The sequence below is a fragment of the Accipiter gentilis genome, chromosome 29 (genome assembly GCF_929443795.1).
Source record: "Accipiter gentilis chromosome 29, bAccGen1.1, whole genome shotgun sequence".
Taxonomy (NCBI): domain Eukaryota; kingdom Metazoa; phylum Chordata; class Aves; order Accipitriformes; family Accipitridae; genus Astur; species Astur gentilis.
This window is the reverse complement of record NC_064908.1, coordinates 8,873,064-8,891,402: the sequence shown is the minus strand read 5'-3', so window position 1 is coordinate 8,891,402 and position 18,339 is coordinate 8,873,064. Positions and strand designations below refer to the sequence as shown.

At 45.3% G+C, this 18,339-nt stretch overlaps 1 protein-coding gene across 3 annotated transcripts in view; it reads left to right on the top strand.

Moving 5' to 3' along the window:
* RABL6 (RAB, member RAS oncogene family like 6) overlaps window positions 1-18,339 on the top strand; it is a 59,978-nt gene that overhangs the window by 28,231 nt on the left and 13,408 nt on the right. For all 3 annotated transcript variants that reach the window (XM_049832300.1, XM_049832299.1, XM_049832302.1), the window contains 3 exons: window positions 1,688-1,791; window positions 11,449-11,807; window positions 14,034-14,196. In XM_049832300.1, the coding sequence (XP_049688257.1) occupies window positions 1,688-1,791; window positions 11,449-11,807; window positions 14,034-14,196 (626 nt within the window). The remainder of the gene's footprint in view (window positions 1-1,687; window positions 1,792-11,448; window positions 11,808-14,033; window positions 14,197-18,339) is intronic.

The window sequence follows — 18,339 nt, the reverse complement described above, 5'->3', positions numbered from 1 at the left end:
TTACTTGGTCTTTAAATTTGTACACTTTCTTGATAGCTCCAGAGTTGTCATGTCTACAAAACTATATTGTCAGTAGTATATGCCTGTGGATACTGAATGCCATGGCTTTATCCAAATGTTTGTCTTCCCATAGGGATTTTATTCTGTAAATTATGTAGATTTCCTTTTGTGCTTTTTACTCCAATGGGATCTTTCTGCAGTGAGCATATATGTTGTCAAACATGGAATTAACAATTCACCACGGTTACTGACACTAAACTTTCAGAAATATTTGTCATAGTAGAAAGCTTAAATTTACATTGAGGATAAGGCAGTTCAGTTATAAAAGCAAAAACCTTTGCAGCTTGGAGGAAACCTGGGGTTTCTCTTCTGTCCCCTCCTGTCTGGGCAATGGAGCAGCTTGGCAGCCTGTGGCACTGGTGGACCCCACTTTAATGGGCACCGTGCAGTGCCGTGAGTCATCAGACGTGTCTCAGCACAAGCTGCCCCTGCTCCCTGTGCTATCTAGTATGTAGGTAGTGGGAGAGAGAGAATTGATGCTTTGAGGCACTGAACACTGTGACTTTTGACTCCAGAATTTGATGTGTAAACTGACTCGCATGCCCCTCGCTCAGAGCCTCCCCGGGAGGCACACGGGGTGCTGGTGGTGGGAGCCTGGCCATTGCCAGTGCCCAGCTGTGTGACAGCTGGCTGCATCTGAGTGGAGGGGAAGGGGCTCTGGTGCAGGGATTGTACTGTGGAGCGGGCCAGTGGTCACAGACAGCTCTAGTCTTGGCCAGGGGATCCTGAATCATGTTTCTGCAGAAATGGACGCTGTGTTAGCCCTGTGGCTTGGGGCTGTTGCAGAGCTAGGTCTGCTGGGCAGATGGGTGAGGAGGCTGGTGCTGGATCCACTACAGGTGAGCCTTTGGAGCTGGCCGTGCCCATGCAGTCTCAGCTAACGCGTGTGGTTATTAATTTCTTCTCATTGCCATCTGGACTATCAGGAAGCATGTCCCGTGACCATTTGCAATTGATTTTGAGCCTTTTAAGCCAGCACTTCCCCTCAGCTGAGGTTTTTGCTTGGATTCTGCTGGAAAAGTGGAAAGGGAAGGACTGAATTAAGCTGTGTTACATTACTGAAGCCAACTCACTTTACTGCACATTTGAAATGGACTGGAGTGTCTGTCACCCATCTGTGGGGCAGCAACTGAAGGCAGAGGGGTGGTGACTTCTAAAATTTCACTGAGTTGACAGGTTGTGCTCACTCATCTACCCCAACAGTAAAAAGAAAATTATTGTGAGGTTTTGCATCAGCTGGGTCCTACTCACAGAGGGACTTTTTTAGCACAGGGAAAAATAAAAGATCAGAATTCATGGGTTGCACAACTGTTCTCTGCAGGTGTTGAATCTGTTCTCCAAATGCAAATGGTGGTGCTGTGTCTGAAAATCACACATTGATTTATGGCTGAGTACAGCCTGCAGAACAAGTTACTTTCTTACACGCAGAGGTTTTTTTACTGCTGCTTTAGCTTCCCTTTGTGCTCCTGTATTTAAACTGAACACCATGAGAGGGACCAAAGCTCCTGTTTAATTAATTGCTGTGGGTAGAGTGGTGACACGAGATCTCACTGTACCCCTGTGAGCGCACAGAGGTCTGTTACAATGACCCTACCTGCTCAGACCCAGCTTGTTTTTTTTTCTTCAGAGGGAGACATTGCTACGGCAGCTGGAGACGAATCAGCTGGATATTGATGCAACTTTGGAGGAGCTGTCAGTGCAGCAAGAGACAGAAGATCAAAACTACGAACTGTATGTCACTGAGCCATCTTTTCTAACTGTTTTGTTGCAGTCTAGGTGTCACATGAATGTTGGGCAGCCCCTGCTATGGCCCGTGGCCTGACTGAAGGGTCCAGTGAGTGACATTTAGGGTTTCTTTGGATCTTGTAAAATGTGACTTTGAAGTGACATCACCTGAAATAAAGCATGCACTTGGGGATCCCTATGAAAGGGTCTGGTTCCTACAGGCACATGATCTATGGGAGGGCAGCAAAAGTGGAGCTGAGCAGCACACCTGGAGGCAGCAAGTGCTGAAGGGATTGTAGATAAGTATATTGCAGCCTCTGATGCTGAAAGGGGATATTTTCCATCTCTACTGCTCAGCACACAAGTTGGTTCCTCTTCTTCTGGTTATTGCATTCCCGTGTATTGCGTGTCTTAGGATAGGCAGAAAGTAATAGCAACAATATTGCTGTCTTTTGTTCCCTTTGAATACTTCTAGACTCCTCAGTGTATTTTTGGTTTGAAATAGTGGCTAGTTCCTGCTGCTTTGTGTTCATTCAGTGCCTTGTCTGTTTGCTTGCTGCTTGAAATGAGCATTTGCCAGATTTAGCCCTGCAAAGCCAATACATCTGTAGCACAGCGAACAGGAATCTCTTCAGATTTGTATGTTATTGACAGCTGTGTTCCACGAATTCCCATTGCGAGGTCTTTATTGCCATGATGTGCAAGCCGGAAAAGTGAACTCAGAACAAACTGGAAGAAGATTCTTTACAGGCAGCTTTATTTGGAAGTTGGAATTGATGATTATGAAATATTCATGCACAGTCATTTTGACAAGCATTTCTCAGACCAAGTTTCAAGTTCTATAACCTTAGTTGGTATGTTTTCCTTTGAGAGCCTTGAAATACCCCATATACACACAAAGCAGTACTGTTTCCAGAGTGTTCACCTCATTCCTTTCCTTAGGGACTAGTTAGACTCCTCATGCCTTCAGCAATTCTCTTAATGTCCCTACTCAAAGGACTGGGCTGTGCAGGCAGTGCTGTCAGATGGTTTTCCAGTTATTTTTGTGTATCCTGCATCAGTAATGGAAAGATACTTAAAAGAATCAAAGAGCTGGCAGAGCTGTTCCAAACTTACACCAGAAGATCTTGCTACTTAGTCACCTCTCACCCTTACAGCAGCTTTAGCATTTGCTGGACCCTCGCATGTGCCAGTTCAGCTCACAAATCCAGCTGAAGACTATCTTCTGCCATATCTACTGGGTTAATCTGAGTTGGACTGGCTCTGAGAAGCATCTGCTTAACACCAGAACTTAAAGGAAATAGGAGCAGCATGGTGCTGGCAGAGGTGGGATGGCAAGACCTCCTAGTTCCAGCAATGGATATTTGACTGGATCATGCCATCCAGTGTAACCACACCAACATACACCATTTTATATTGGTGTGCTTCCACTGCCAGAGAGTAGCCTTTCTGGGTACGTGTTGCTGCAGAAATACTATGATTACTAAAGAGTATCATCTGCAATTTGGTAGCATCCAGAATCCTAGGGCCAGGCTGTTCACATTGGTCTAGGCACTGCGCACTAACAAGTCAAAAGGCCTGTTCTTGCCTTTTGCAAGCTCAGAGGAGCTTTTGATGCAGTCAAAAGTAGTGACCAGTAGTGGTGGCTGGCATCACCTCCGTAGAAGCCCCTGAGTCATCTGCAGAAACTCCAAAGCCAGATAAACATTTGGCCCATGTGTCAGTGCCCTGTCATTTTCCAAACCAGCTTGTGAGCACAGGAAGAACAGGAGATGGGGTGTGTGCACCTGAAGATGCCCACCACCTGGCCGGGCAGAGTAGCTGCCCTTCTGCTCTGCAGGACAGTGTGCTGCAGCAAAGTACTGCTGCTCAGCTGCTGGGAAGGGCTTGCTCTGCAGGTGGCTAATTGCACTATTAGGCTGTATAACTGGCTTATTATGGCATAAGAAATACCTTAGCCATGGTACCTGACAGAAGAGGAGTTGCTAAAATATTAGAAGCAAGACTTTTGTCTAGGATTCTGGTTTAGCAAATAAACTGACATTTTTATGTAGCTGGCCGCCTTCTGCTTTCACTTCAGCTGCTGCACGTTTATGTCTGTGTACTGAGACCAATGTTCTTTGCTTTCAGAAAATAGCACTTCTTTATAGAAAGGTCTTTAAAATATCCCTGGATGCTCCCTGGCTTGAGCCACCGATCCCAAAAGAAAAGCAGCAGGCTGTGTCACGTCTGAGTACTTTGATCACACTGACTAAAACAGAATGCTATTTTAGGATTTTTGAGCTTTTTCTCACACCCCAGATAGAAGCAAAGAGTCTGTCTGTTTCAGTGGCACCTCGGAAACAGATGAGCTACAAAGGGGTTACTTCAACCCCAGAGTTGAAAAGTATACTCCTCCTCTGGTCATTTTTTATCGCTGCAGGAGCTCTTCAGACTCGAGTCCTTTAGCCAAAGTCCTGAATTAAATGAATAACCACACTCATATCTCAGGGAACTCTGGATTGGGTAGCGTTCTGATTCTTAGTAAACAGTTTAGACTGGTGAACAGAGTATCTGTGGACACAATGACAGTACATGGTGGGAATCAGAGCTCGCAGTTGTGAGGCAGGCCTGCCATGCTTATTAGGGCTTAGGAAGGTCCTTGCATCCATGCTTGTCAGAGGCCCATCATTTTGGGATTATCATGTTTAACATGCTACTTTGGTGGATATCAAAATGAGCACCTGGTGCATCGTCCTCTGACACTCATCTTGTATATAGCGTGTACGCTGGTGCAGTGTGACTTGTTGACCCTTGGCAGATGTGAAGCCCTTGTGTTAGTTGCTTCAATTTAGACAGTACTCGGAGTTCTGCTGTCAGTCACCGTGAATGGCACAGCAAGGGGAGGTGTCCACAGACACTTGGGGCTGCAGGCCATGGTGTGGCTGCTGCAGCATCTCCTCTGAGGCGATTCCTGCTCTCCTGCCATAAAATCAGGCCATGGAGCAAGGCGAGGTGACAGTGCTAGGACATCTCGGTTATTTCTTTCACCCCATGCACTTCTAGTAGCTGCTCTGTCACAATGACTGATGCTAAATTTGGATCGGTGAGAGCAGCAAGAGAACAAGAACCCTTCCTCCTGCTGCGGCTGGGTACCCGAGGACAAAACGTCATTGCTCCAAAATGTGGATCCCAGAGAAAACACGAGGTGGCACACAACGCTGCCTCATCCACCTTATGTAAGCCATCCCTTGGCAGCCACTGGCTGGGCTTTGCCTGTGTAAGACACATTTAGATGCTTCCAGCTCTTTCCCTGCACTTAGTCTCCTCTCTGCCTGCCACACCTCTTCCTCTGGTACTTTCCCTGTGCTTTCTCAGATTTTATGTTTTCAATGCTGCTAAAAACGCATTTCGGCCCTTTTTGAGTTCCTGAATTCTTATTAAACAAACAGCAATGACTTTTTTTACTCTGTTCTGAATTTGTATTTAATTTGCTCAATTTTTCCATCTTTAATTGTACCCAGTTTATCTTCTGTCACAAGGAGAACTTTTTTTGTGTTCAGTGTGCCTGTTCCCTCACCGAATGGTGCACACAGAGTAGTTTTGGCGAAATTGTGGCAGCTTTTGCTGCATATTCATTTTTTTCAGGAGTAAGCTGCTGGTGGAAACATTTGCAAAAGTTAGTAAGCAGATTTAATGTATGGTTTTCATGAGCTTATATGTTTGGCTGCATTTTTTCCTAGTATTACTCTTTTTAATATCAAAAGACATTTAATTTCGAGGGTTAAGTAATCAACTCTGTTTGAATGAAAGAGTTTCTCTTTTTTTTTCGCCTAGGAATTAATATGAGTTAGTCAAAAGGAATACTAAAGTTATTCTTTGTGAGAAATCCCATCTTCTTTCACACTCAGTTTTGAAAAGCTTTGGAAAATTGTCATCTATAAACCACTGTGTGATTGTTTGATTTGTAAGCATGTAAAGTCCAGCTTCTTCACAGGAATTGTTCATAAGAAATGAGTTTTCAGATCATTTACTCCTTGTGTTTAAGAGCTCTTAAGCAAAGTGCTAGGCTTTGTAAAATTATATTCAAAGCAGTTGAACTTCAGATTATTTGAGATACTGTATGATCCAAGCTACAACTTCTGCAGTGACAGGATCTGTCCCAGGTTTCCCACATGACAGCAGTCCTTCTGGGTACTTTGCTAGCAGAGCCACATGGCTGCCATTTGCATTGTCAGGTCATCCTGGATAGCCAGATGCTACTGTCCAGGTAGGGTAAATCATAGAATTGTAGAATCATTTAGGTTGGAAAGGACCTTTAAGATCATCGAGTCCAACTGTAAACATAACACCACTAAAGCATGTCCCTAAGCGCCACATCTACATGTCTTTTAAATACCTCTGGGGATGGTGACTCAACCCCTTCCCTGGGCAGCCTGTTCCAATGCTTGACAACCCTTTTGGTGAAGAAATTTTTCCTAATATTCAATCTAAACCTCCCCTGGCGCAACTTGAGGCCGTTTCCTCTCATCCTATGAATGATGGACCAGTGACTGCAGAAAGGCACTTGCACTCTCCTGATGAGGACTCTTCTTTTGGGAGACACACTCCCTGCATTAGACAGCTTTATTCACTACAAAGTCATTGACTGGGTTTTGGGGTTTTATTTGCTTGTTTGTTTTTTCTGCGTTGACCACAGCTTGTAACTTTGCAAAGACCATGGTGCTGAGTAACACTAGCACTGTCTGGCATGAGGACCTGCTGCTAGAGCTGTTCTCTTGTATCTCCAGCTGTATTGAAGTACTGGTCTGGAATCACACTGACGAAAGGCTGAATTATCAGTTAGGAAAGTAAAACCACTTTTGCTTTCTTTTTCCCCTACCCCGCTTTTATTGTTTCCACTTGCTATGAATCACTGTTGCCATCAGACAGATCAGGATCCAACGTGTACTAGGTGGGACTCTAGGTCATATTTTTTGGGGGGGGGGGGGGGCTGCATTAAGGATTAATTGCAACTAAACCTATCATCATCGATCTTGCTAGAGAACTGGAGAACATGGAGCTTGTCCCATATGTTATGGAGGGGGTGTTATCCTGCTGCATCCATTTTGCGTCAAGTGGAAAACCTGAGGAGCTCTTGTGGAGGGTCTGTGCTCTCCAAGGCCTGGGCAGCAGGTTTCAACCCTGCTTGGCAATTGATTTCACATTCAGGGGCCTGGGCTGAGGCAGGAATCAGGTTCAGTACCTTTAATGAGCCCAAAACAGACACATGGAAATCTAACCCTCAATAACCCCAGTTAAATTAATGTCACACGGCCTATTAATCTTTATTTTCACAATTAATAAAATAACCCAAAGCCTTTCTTGCCACATGAAATACACTTGAAAAATTGATCACAGCAGTTTAGAACCAGGAGCCAAAAAGCTTCAGGCTGCTCCCATCTTCAAAAGTAAATGAACATGAGGGCTTACAATTTTAGGAACTGTGAGGCTAACAAGTTCTTTTTTGCCTTTTTTTCTTTGCTCTGGGAGCAGAGCAAGAGTAGCTTCAAGCCCGGATGAATTTTTGTTCCTGCAGAGCATGTTCATCTTTAAAATTGCATAGAAGTCTCCTCTTGCAAGCAGGTCCAACTGACAGTGAATCATTCAGGGGTTTTGAGGATGTGGACTTGTTACTTGGTCTGAAATGGAAGGATTGAAAGACAAACAAGGAGCCTGCATGGGTGAGGACAGATAACCCACCTGGACTTGAGTGGCACATTTGCTGTCTCTATATCCCAAGTGACCAAGTGTACTCATGTCACAGCATGAGTTCATCTTGTGCTTTAATAGGACCTGGTTGACTACACCTAGTGTGGACATGAAGCTGCTTGTTTCACAGTAAGATTTTGAATGAGACCTTTTGCAAAGGACTGACAAAAAAAGATAGAACGAGGAATGCAGTGGCCAGGTTGTATAGAATATGAGAAAAAACAGACACGTGGCAGGTTTGGGCTGGTGTGTTCCCAAAACAGCCACATTTGTGCCTCTGAAGAGTGTGTGTAAAGCCAGAGAAAGCATTCATACATTATGTAGTATTTTCGAAGTGTGGAGGATGCTTAGACACCTCCATCCTGGAAATTACTGAGAGCTTGCTGGCAGCATTTTCATGTATGCTGGTTTTCCACCTACCTCTTTCACGGAAGAAGATATGAATATGAAAGCTCAGCAGGGCTGGTTTATGCAGCCCACATAGAACCAGTATCAGACCATCCTTATTTCCCCAGTGTCATGGCACACAGCATAGAGATTGGCCCACATGTCTGGTTGGAGATGAGGAAGGTGATACAAAGCACATGTGCCACAGATCTCCTTGGTGCTGTGCTAGGAGCCTGTGTCATGCTGTCCCCAAATAACCATTGTATCTTTTTGCTAAAAATAACTTGCTGTCTCTTGTTCTTATGCCCTTTACATAATGTAGGTGAGCAAGACATAGGAGCACAGGTGCAGAAGAAGCCTGGATGTGTGTTACTCTTGAGACTATCTGAGCTGAAGGATGACATTCTTTATAGTTCAGTTACATAGCATTTTTTCCCTCCAGCTCTTAAAATTCATGTGTTTCTGCAGGAGAAACAGGTGGTAGTCACAGTTGTCCCTCCCTCTGGAGCTGGCTACTTGCCCAGAACAAAGCAGGTTGTTTCCAAAGTGGGCAGCTTTGGTAGTACAAAGTACAGTAAATCTTCAGATACACTGATTTTGTAAAGTGTCCTGTGCTTTGTTGGGTCCAGCTTTAAGTACTCTTTCAGCTTCATATTCTGTATCTTAAAATGACTATATATGTACTTTGTATATACTTCATATAGGATCCTTGTTCCTTAGTCTTCAGTGTACAATCATCTTATCCTACCTGAGTCTACCCAGTTGCCTTGATGGTGGGACCCAGCATCCTGATCAGAGACTCAGAGGTTGCTTGGTTCTGTTTTCATGTAGTGTTGGTGATTTAGGTGCTCACATAGGCAGTCAGAGGGCTCAGCTCAGCCAGGAGAGCAAGCAGCTCTGGCATCAGTATCTTGGATGCTGGATGCAGCAGTGGCCAAGCTTGCAGGCCTTCCAGCCAGGATCGCTGTTGCTATAAACAGGAACAGGGGTGCATGTAGATCAGCTGGGATTAATCTCTCTTCACAGTTGGGAGGTAGGAGTCTTTAACCCTGAGTAGGGCTTGAGAGGAGGAGGAATAAATACCACAAAGCAGAGCTATTCAGCCATCCTGCCTTCGCCAGGAGCCCTGAATCAAAGCTGGGAGGGGAGGGATGACAGAATTTAGCACTCAGTCCTTCTGGCGTGGATCTGCAGAGCTGCACGTCCTGTGCAGGCAAGTCTCGTGGATGACTTTTCAGGCCATAGCAATTCACGTGGCTTTGTGGATTCAGAGCATTCACTTTGTTGGACAAGGGTTGAATTGCAGGTACCCTTGGCTTATCTTTCCCTCGCCACAGATGCCTTGTGTAGTCTGCCTTGTGGGATGCTGAATGGCATGTATGGTGACCCCCTCCTAAAGAAAGGAGTGATGTGCCATTGCTCGGCCCTGCAGCATGTTGACAGAGATGCATTGAAAATACACTGTTATATTCTTGCAGGGTGTGTGATGAATTGTGCGTGTCCCAAAAAAAACTGATGCAGTCTCCACAGAGCTCAGTGCAAGAGTTAAGCTCCTTTATGTTTTCTCATTGGTCCATGACAAATCATGCATCATTTTCAATGGAATGTGTTGTCGCATAGCTCACCCCAGATACTAGTCCCCTGGGAGAGAGGATGCTGGAATGGATGCTCTGTCGCATGCTCTGATCTTAGCTCTGCCAGGAGCTTGTTTTATTACAGCCAGTCTGCTGGGTGGAATAAGCCTTGCCCCAGATCCTGGTAGAAGCGTCAGTGAGGCTACTACAGCATGGCGCTAATTTAGGTGCCTTGACAGTGCTTGCGTGTGATAGGTAGTAGACGGCCGTGCGACAGCCAGGCTCGTTTTCTGCTCCTCCCAAGGCATTGTTGCAATTGCAGCCTTTAGTCCAGTCTTCTGGAATGAGTGAGGCAAGTCTTTCCTAGCCATTCTCATGTGAACTTGGAGCAAGAACACTTGTTAGATGACTATTTCTTTTGCACTGTTGAATTTCTTCCCATTTCTGTTATTCAGGATCATCCAGTTCTTTCTGTATCTTATCCCTGTCCTCGTCTCTGTTGATGCTGCCTCCCAGCTTGCAACCTCATGAGCATTTCACTGCTCTCTGTGCTGCTTCACTGAAATGCTGAAATATGTCTCAAGGCTAATCCTTGAGGAACTCTACCAAGGATTTCTTTCCTAGCTAATACAGCTTTTTAGTGCTACCCTTTATCTCCGCTTTAGCCAGTTCCTTAGTTAAGAAGGACTCCTGGTTTTCCAATTCAAGTAACAGCTTCCTGGGCATGTTGTTCTCTAGGGCTCCAGACACTGCTGGTCATAGAGTATATTAGTTTGTTCCTTAAAAGTGTATCAGGTTGCTCCTTAAAATGGGAAATGATATCTCAAGGGGGTTTAGAGTCTTGTAGCCCCTGCTGTTTGCTTTCTGCTTAGCAGTCATTCCAGCTAGGGTGTCTGTCAGACTCAAGTCCCTGAAGGATGAGGTCGTGCCCTGTATGGGAGAAAAGTCTCTGTTTTGACATACTCGTTGCCTGGAGCACAATGGAGTTCTGTCTGTCTTGCAGAAGCAGTTGAACCCAGAGCCTCTGTGCATGAGTTCATTGGGCTTAATGAAATAAGAGTCAAGTCCGTGACGTCCGAGATTTTATACACGATACTTCACTTTCAGTGTCTTCAGATGTGCAGCATGTAGCAGATTTTATTCTGAGACCATTTCATAGTAAGAGCCTGGCTTTCTGTTAGTGTTTCTTTGCATGCAGCTTGCGCAAAGACTGCTAACCAAATGGGCTGCAGAAGGAGGCTGCAGCAGGATCAGGCTTGGTTTCCTTTTTGAAAAGGATAGAGCATTTCACCCTCTCTAGCCGTACAGGCTTTATTGCTTTTCTAGTCAGGAATCCAGCCAGGACCACAACTTGCTTCAGAGCTTCTGCTGCTTGGCTCCACTGCCTCCCACACAGGAGGGGTTGTGTGCAGGGGGAGAGACTGCCTGTATATCTGCACATTGCGAGAAAGATAATTGCAGTCAGTCCTCTGTGAGCCCTCTGGATAGCTCTTTTCTTCCGACATTCAAGGATTCTCCTCTCAAATCCATTCTTGGCTGAAAGAAGAGGTTTTTATAGCATTTGAGTTTTCTTGAACACTCTGATCTCTTCTGCTGAATCTAAAAATGTGTCACTCCTGTAGCACTTATTCCTTAGAGACATATGTCCAAGAACTGACTTAAGGTTGTGTTTCAAGCCCTGGCATGTTGTTACAGTCTGTCTATCCAGGGAGTTCCCAGTAGCAGTGCAAACGTAGGTTTCATCCTGCAGTGCAAAGCAGGTTGGGATTCTCCACACCTCGACGCAGATCAGGTGAGTTTAGCTCACATGGGTGAACCAGATTGATTGTGGCCCATGGAGTTGAAGCATCACCAAAAGCAGACCAGTACCCTCCCAGCTCAGCACATAGCCAAAGCAGCCCAGCATCATGCTCGGTGCTCTGGTGAGCATGTTTTCTCTATTCCTTTTATTTACAATTTATCTTCCTTGCAGCTTCCTTGAAATGATGGAAGCCCGAAGTCGAGGACACACATCGCCACTAACAACTAATGGGCAAAGCCCTTCCTCTGGCTCCCAGTCACCCATAGTACCTCCGAGCTCCACATCAACGGGCAGCTCCAGCCCTGGCACCCCACAGCCGCCCCAGCTGCTTTCCACAAGCTCCACCATCTCTCCTGAACCCCCCCCATCTTTTTCACCAGTGCCTGCACCCGAGGCCCAGCAGCCACATGCACCTCTGCCAGCTACAGCCTCCCCAGCACCTCCAGCTGCAGTCCCACCACCAAAGCACAGCATTATTTCACGTCTGTTTGGGATGTCTCCTGCATCAGACCCCTCTCCTCCCCAGCCAGGTAGGTGCTGGCGCGCAGTGTCTAGGCAGGGTGTCACCCATGGGCGTTTCTGTTTTCCTTTCATTTTTACCCTGCGAGAGGCTGAGCAGACAGGTGTCTGAAGGGCACAGGCCCTGTGTGTGTGCAGCATGTGTCCAAAGAGAGCTGCGCTGTCAGTCTCTTTTTTTTCTCCTGATCAGTGTTTTGGTTTGTCTCTGTGGTGGGCTTGGATGGGGGCTGTGTCCAGCCAGCCAGCTGGGTGTTGGGCTTCAGGAGGAAGGTAGTGAACATGCAGGAGACACTAACAAAACAACTGTCAGCTTCTCACCAGGAGCACAAATCTTCTTGAATAGCAAGAAAAATTGTTAGAGAAGCTATTTGAAGCTCTGTCTTCACAAAAGTGTGGCAGCTCAAAGGGGCTCCTGTGTGCTAACAGAGAACAGCAGAGTGCTGGTTTTAAAGGTTATCCAGTCAGAAATGATCACGTAAGTCCAGGCTCTGCAGCGGATTCCCCTCCAGGGAAATATGCTCCTTCAGAGATGGTCTGAGGAGGAGGGCGGCTCGCCTTGACTTCTTCCTTAGCACTAGTACACAATGGAGCAGAGTAGCACAGCGTTCATTCCAAACCCCTGCTGGTCAAAGTTGTAGGACAGAGGCATCGAGGGTTTTGTTGCATGTAATGTTACTGATCTGGACCTTAATTTGCCTGTCATGTTCATTTTCTTTGCGAAGCTGACTGGAGCTGCAGAGCTGGCACTGCCTAAAAATCATTAGCATAACATGGTTTGAATCACCCTTTGGAAATACCTTCCCTCTCAAATTGTCAATCCCTAGAGCTCACAGTACTCTCAAGACACCCACAGAAAGAAAGGAGGAGGTGCTGGGAACATGGTTTGCAGTTTCAGATGTTGAAATCTTTTAGTTTTTGATCTGCACACAATGTTCTGCATCCTAAATCTGTTACCAGGTATGACACAGTACACCCATTTCAGTTTGTTTGACTCTTCCTACCCAGAAACAAACAAACAAAGAGGAGCAAATGTTAGAAATCCCTTGTAAATAAAAAAAATTGTGTCATACTGATATGTAGAAAAAACCCCAAGTAGTCTACTACCAGTGTTACAATCTTTGGGGTTTGTTTTTTTTTTCCTTCTGTTTTTTTTAAATCAATCACTTGGCTTGAGAACTGGTTTAGGCTTGTGGCCTGCAGTCCTGTTATCTCAACAGTGCTTTTTAGGAGGGTTGCAAAAGGCAGCTAGGAAAAGCTCATCTGTCAGTGTTATTAGGTTTATGTAGCATGCCAAGGGTCTGTGCCCCTACTGGAACATACGTAGGGACTAGCTAATTGGAAAGCAGTTGAAAAATATGGGAGCTGCTATTTAAGCTTTCCCTTGAAGTCTTGTAGTAGTAGTTCTTTTGGCTTGTTTTTTCTTACACCAGTGCTACTCTATGGCATTAGTAATAGTGTTATTCATACACAAAAGTGATCTGAAAGCTGTACTAGTAGAGCAAAATCTAGAAAAAAAAAATACAAATCTTGTTCACCCAAAAGAAAAGAGACTAGCTGTGAAGTGCTGTCTGGGCAGAATAAAAAGGTTGAATATTGCAAATTCTGAAAAGGTTAATCACTTTAGGCTTCTTGGTTATGCTCATTTCATGAGTTTTCATCCTGATACCTTGAAGATGGGTAAAGGTGTCTCTACAAATAAGCTATATTAAAGCAAGTCTCTATTTGCAGCAGCTCTTGAGCTTTTGGTTACACAGGGCATCTAAAAGCATAGTGTGAACAATTCTGCCTCTGACAGTTACAGCCAAAAAAGCAAGAGGAGGTGAGTGGGTGAACTGAACAGTCTGGAAAAGGTAGGAGAATAATGAAGGGACATCACACAGGAGCAGTGCACACAGCGTAGGTATAAAATCTGGCTGTGGTATAGTAGCATTCACTGTAGAGCAGAGTCAGCTGCCATGCTAGAGAGTTTTTCAGACTATTTAAGAGGGTGGGTCAGCCTGGTGCATCTTAAACCACAGCGGCTGTGTGTGGTCTGTGAATGCTTTCGTGCAAGATTCTGGATTGGTTTGAGTATCCTGTTCATATGCTTCCTCGTCCCTTGCTGTGTAGCTGAGGTCCTACTTCATGTCTGTTGTCTGTGTGCTGAAGAGGCCCTGGGCAGGATAGATCTGTAAAAAGCAAATTTCTGTCTTGCTTGTGGTGAACACTGTGTTTTACAACTACTGTTGCTCATACAGATGCTGTTGCCACTCCTCCTCCCCACCCTGAAGCTCCTGCAAAAGTACAGAGCGTGGAAGACTTTGTTCCTGATGACAGCCTGGACCACAGCTTTCTAGAAGACCCAGCCCCGCAGAAGGACAAAGGGAAACCACAGACTAAACACCGTGTCGATAGTGAAAGGTAAGGAAAGGAGGATGGAGGGAGGGCGAGACAGGTACATACCTGGCTGTGCAGTCTGAATGATGAGTTGGGCCTGGCTAACCTATTGCAACTGTTCAGAAAGTGATTGCAGAGCAGTTAGCTGCCCCTAAGCCTTTTTGGCTGTGGTATAGTCAGTTGTTCATTGTCTCCCATTTAATGATACACACTGCTCCCTGGGAATGAGGAACAGCAGTAAAAGCTAGTTATCACCTTCCTGGTTTTGCTGTCTTGCTTTCATGCTCAGTGATAAACCACTGGGTTGCTTTAGGTGAGAAAGGGATTTCCCTTCTGGCCAAACGTGCTGAAACATTGGAGATATTTTCCTTGTGGAACACAATGCACTTTGCAGGGATATTATGTTTTGCCTAATGAATACTTTCCTGCTGCAGAGGCCCAAAGCATGGCCAGACTCCTTCATGGCCTGGTACTGCCATTCCTGAGGCATTATAAGGGGTTTGTGTTTGTTGGAGTACACCTGGGGGCATGGCTTGATAGCATTCTGGAAGGAAGGATGGAGAGGGTTGTGCTGTTGGGAGTGCCACTGTATGTTTGCCTGCAGATTCCAGAAAAGTCTTAGGGAATGCCTTTCTTTTTCTCTCTAAATTGGAGGGATACAGATTTGATGAATGGAGTGTTGGGTCGATAAGGAATTGGCTGGATGGTCATATCCAGAGAGTGGTGGTCAATGGCTTAATGTCCAGATGGAAATCAGTGATGAGTGGTGTCCGTCAGGGGTCCATATTGGGACCAGTACTGTTTAATATCTTTATCATTGACATAGACAGTGGGATCGAGTGCACCCTCAGCAAATTTGCAGATGACACCAAGCTTAGTCATGCAGTTGACATGGCTGAGGGACAGGATGCCATCCAGGGCAGGGACCTGGACAAGCTTGAGAAGTGGGCCCATGTGAACCTCATGAGGTTCAACAAGGCCACAGGCAGGGTCCTGCACCTGGGTCAGGGTCCTGCACCTGGGTCAGGGCAGCCCCTGGTATCAATAAGAGGCTGGGGGATGAAGGGATTGAGAGCAGCCCTGTGGAGAGAGACTTAGGGGTACTGGTGGATGAAAAACTGGACATGAGCCAGCAATGTGCATTTGCAGTCCAGAACCGTATCCTGGGCTCCACCAAAAGAAGCGTGGCCAGCAGGTCAAAGGAGGTGATTCTGCCCCTCTGCTCTGGTGAGACCCCACCTGGAGTACTGCGTCCAGATCTGGGGTCCCCTGTGCAAGAAAGACATGGACCAGAGGAGGGCCATGAAAATGATCAGAGGGATGGAACACCTCTGCTATGAGGAAAGGCTGAGAGAGTTGGGGTTGTTCAGCCTGGAGAAGAGAGGGCTCCGGGGAGACCTTATTGCAGCCTTTCAGTACTTAAAGGGGGCTTACAAGAAAGATGGGGACAGACTTTTTAGTAGGGCTTGTAGCAATAGGACAAGGGGTTATGGTTTTGAACTAAAAGAGGGTAGATTTAGACTAGATACAAGGAAGACATTTTTTACAATGAGGGTGGTGAAACCCTGGCACAGGTTGCCAAGAGGGGTAGTAGATGACCCATCCCTGGAAACACTCAAGGTCAAGTTGAATGGGGCTCTGAGCAACGTGATCTAGTTTATGATGTCCCTCCTCATTGCAGGGAGGTTAGACTAGATGACCTTTCAAGGTCCTTTCCAACCCAAACTATTCTATGATTCTATAATTCTGTCCTCCAAATGGCAGATTGCTGGGTTTATGCTGTAGGCTGGATTTTCTTTTCTTTTCTTTTTTTTTCTTTTCTTTTTTCTTTTCTTTTCTCTTTTCTCTTTTCTCTTTTCTTTTCTTTTTTCTTTTCTTTTCTTTTTTCTTTTCTTTTCTTTTTTCTTTTCTTTTCTTTTTTCTTTTCTTTTCTCTTTTCTCTTTTCTTTTCTCTTTTCTCTTTTCTTTTCTCTTTTCTCTTTTCTCTTTTCTTTTTTCTTTTTTCTTTTCTTTTTTCTTTTTCTTTTCTTTTTTCTTTTCTTTTCCTGGCTTTGATGCTTTTAACAAAAAAAAAAAGGGAAAATGGATTGTATATACTGAGCTGCTCAGACAAGAGGATGTGCACCAAACTGTCTGAAAGCAGACTGTCACTTAAGAGGTGACCTAAGCATACTCATAGGCTTTGCATCCCTCTGCTTAGAATAGTCCTTGCCTGCTGCCTCTTGTCATCAACACTGGATTAACCAGGAGAGTAATTAAATGCTGATACAGCTCATCTGTGAATGTGGTGGATTCTGTGTCTTTTGACATCTTTGTCATGATTCGGTGTTCTCTAGTTCAACCACAACTTTAAATCAACGCTGTGTGTGAGGCTCAATGCCTGTCTAATGCAGGTCAGCCTGAATCATCATCCCTTGTGATGAGAGAACACGTGGATGTTTTATTTTAAAAAAAAAAAAAGAAGGGGGAAAGAAAAAAAGGCAAAAAAGTGGTGGTTTCTAGAAGCATGCTGGCCTACAAAGAGTCTTGCTTGCAGCTGTGGCTGAGCTGGGATATTTTTCTTGTGTTTAACAAGGAAATGTCAGGACAGCCAAGCCTGACCTGCCTGGGGTTTACCAAAGGACTGGGTCCTGGAGTGCCCTTAGAGCTCTTCAGCTGCAGGTCTTGCTGTGGGTAGGAGGTTGGATGTTTAACAAAGGCTTTTCTTGTCCAGTATGTCAGTCACTGGAAGCAAATAGGTGTTAAACTATACAAAAAGCCAAACATCTCAAACAGTGGTGCAGGAGCCCTGGTCCTTGGTTGTAGAGTTGTCATGTTCTTGGCTGCTATGATGCCTTTCTGCACTCTGTCCCCAGTTTTGGTAGCCCTCCAGTGCATGTGAGCTGGTGGGGGCAGAAAGAGAGACACCTTTGGGCTTTCCCAGAGCACAGAGGATGCTTGTTCACAGCTTCATCTTTTGATGACAGTGGTAACCATCTGCAGTTAGAACAGCTCTGTTTCACTAGGAAAAGACCTTGCAGCACATCCCTGCAAATTCAGATGCTCATTATTTCTCTGCAGCTTGGCATCCATGTCTTGCTCTGGTTTCTTATGTAGTTCACACAGTTTTCTCAGTGGTCTGGCAATTTTACCTTCCATTTCTTGCCAAAAAGAGCCTACCACAATAAGCCAGATGTGCTGAAATTCAGAGATGTAGATGTGGTTCTGACTGTCACCTGCAATAATTTATTTCCTTTAGGATGCCAATTACAACCCCGTGGTGCCCAGGAGCAACATAAAAGTTCTGTAGGCACCGTCCCTAATAATCAGCTTCTACTGCAGTGAGTAGGTTGTTGTAGTAGCAAAATCTACTGCTGCAAAAATTTATATCTGACCTAAAGAACACAAAAGTTCTCCTGTGAAACCACTCAAACCTAATGGAGATTTTTTTTTGTTTTAAAAAATTAAATACTGGAAGCTGTTTTCCCCTTGCATCTGAGTGAGGAACAAAGCCTGAGAACATACTAGAGAGATGCGTTCAGGTCTCCTGAACATTTTAAGCAGATACCTGAGTGCTAAGCTTATGCAGCTTGCCAGCATTTCTTCTCAGTGTGCTGTAACCAAGTGTAAGCTCCAAAACTGAAGAGCCATTGAAGATGTGGCAGAAGAATGGGCTGTGTGTTGAGAATTTGTGAAGTTACTTCTCTTACCCAAATAAGAGGAATTGCCGGGCTGTCCATAACCAAGAGTCTTGTAGTTAGGTCATGTGAGAACACCTTAGTGCACAGTGTGTTACACATGTGAAGCAGACATAGTTAACGTTCACAGAATCACAGAATGGCTGATGTTGGAAGGCACCTCTGGAGGTCATCGAGTCCAACCACCCTGCTCAACCAGGGCCACCCAGAGCTGGTTGCCCAGGACCATGCCCAGATGGCTTTTGAGTATCTCCATGGATGGAGACTCCACATCCTCTCTGGCAACCTGTGCCAGTGCTTGGTCACCCTCACAGTGGAAAGAGTGTTTCCTAATGTTCATAGGGAACCTCCTGTGTTTCAGTTTCTGCCCCTTGCCTCTTGTCCTGTCATTGGGCAGCACTGAAAAGAGCCTGGCTCCATCTTCTTTGCACTCTCCTTCGGGTATTTAAATACATTCATAAGGTCCCCCCAAGCCTTCTCTTCTCTAGGC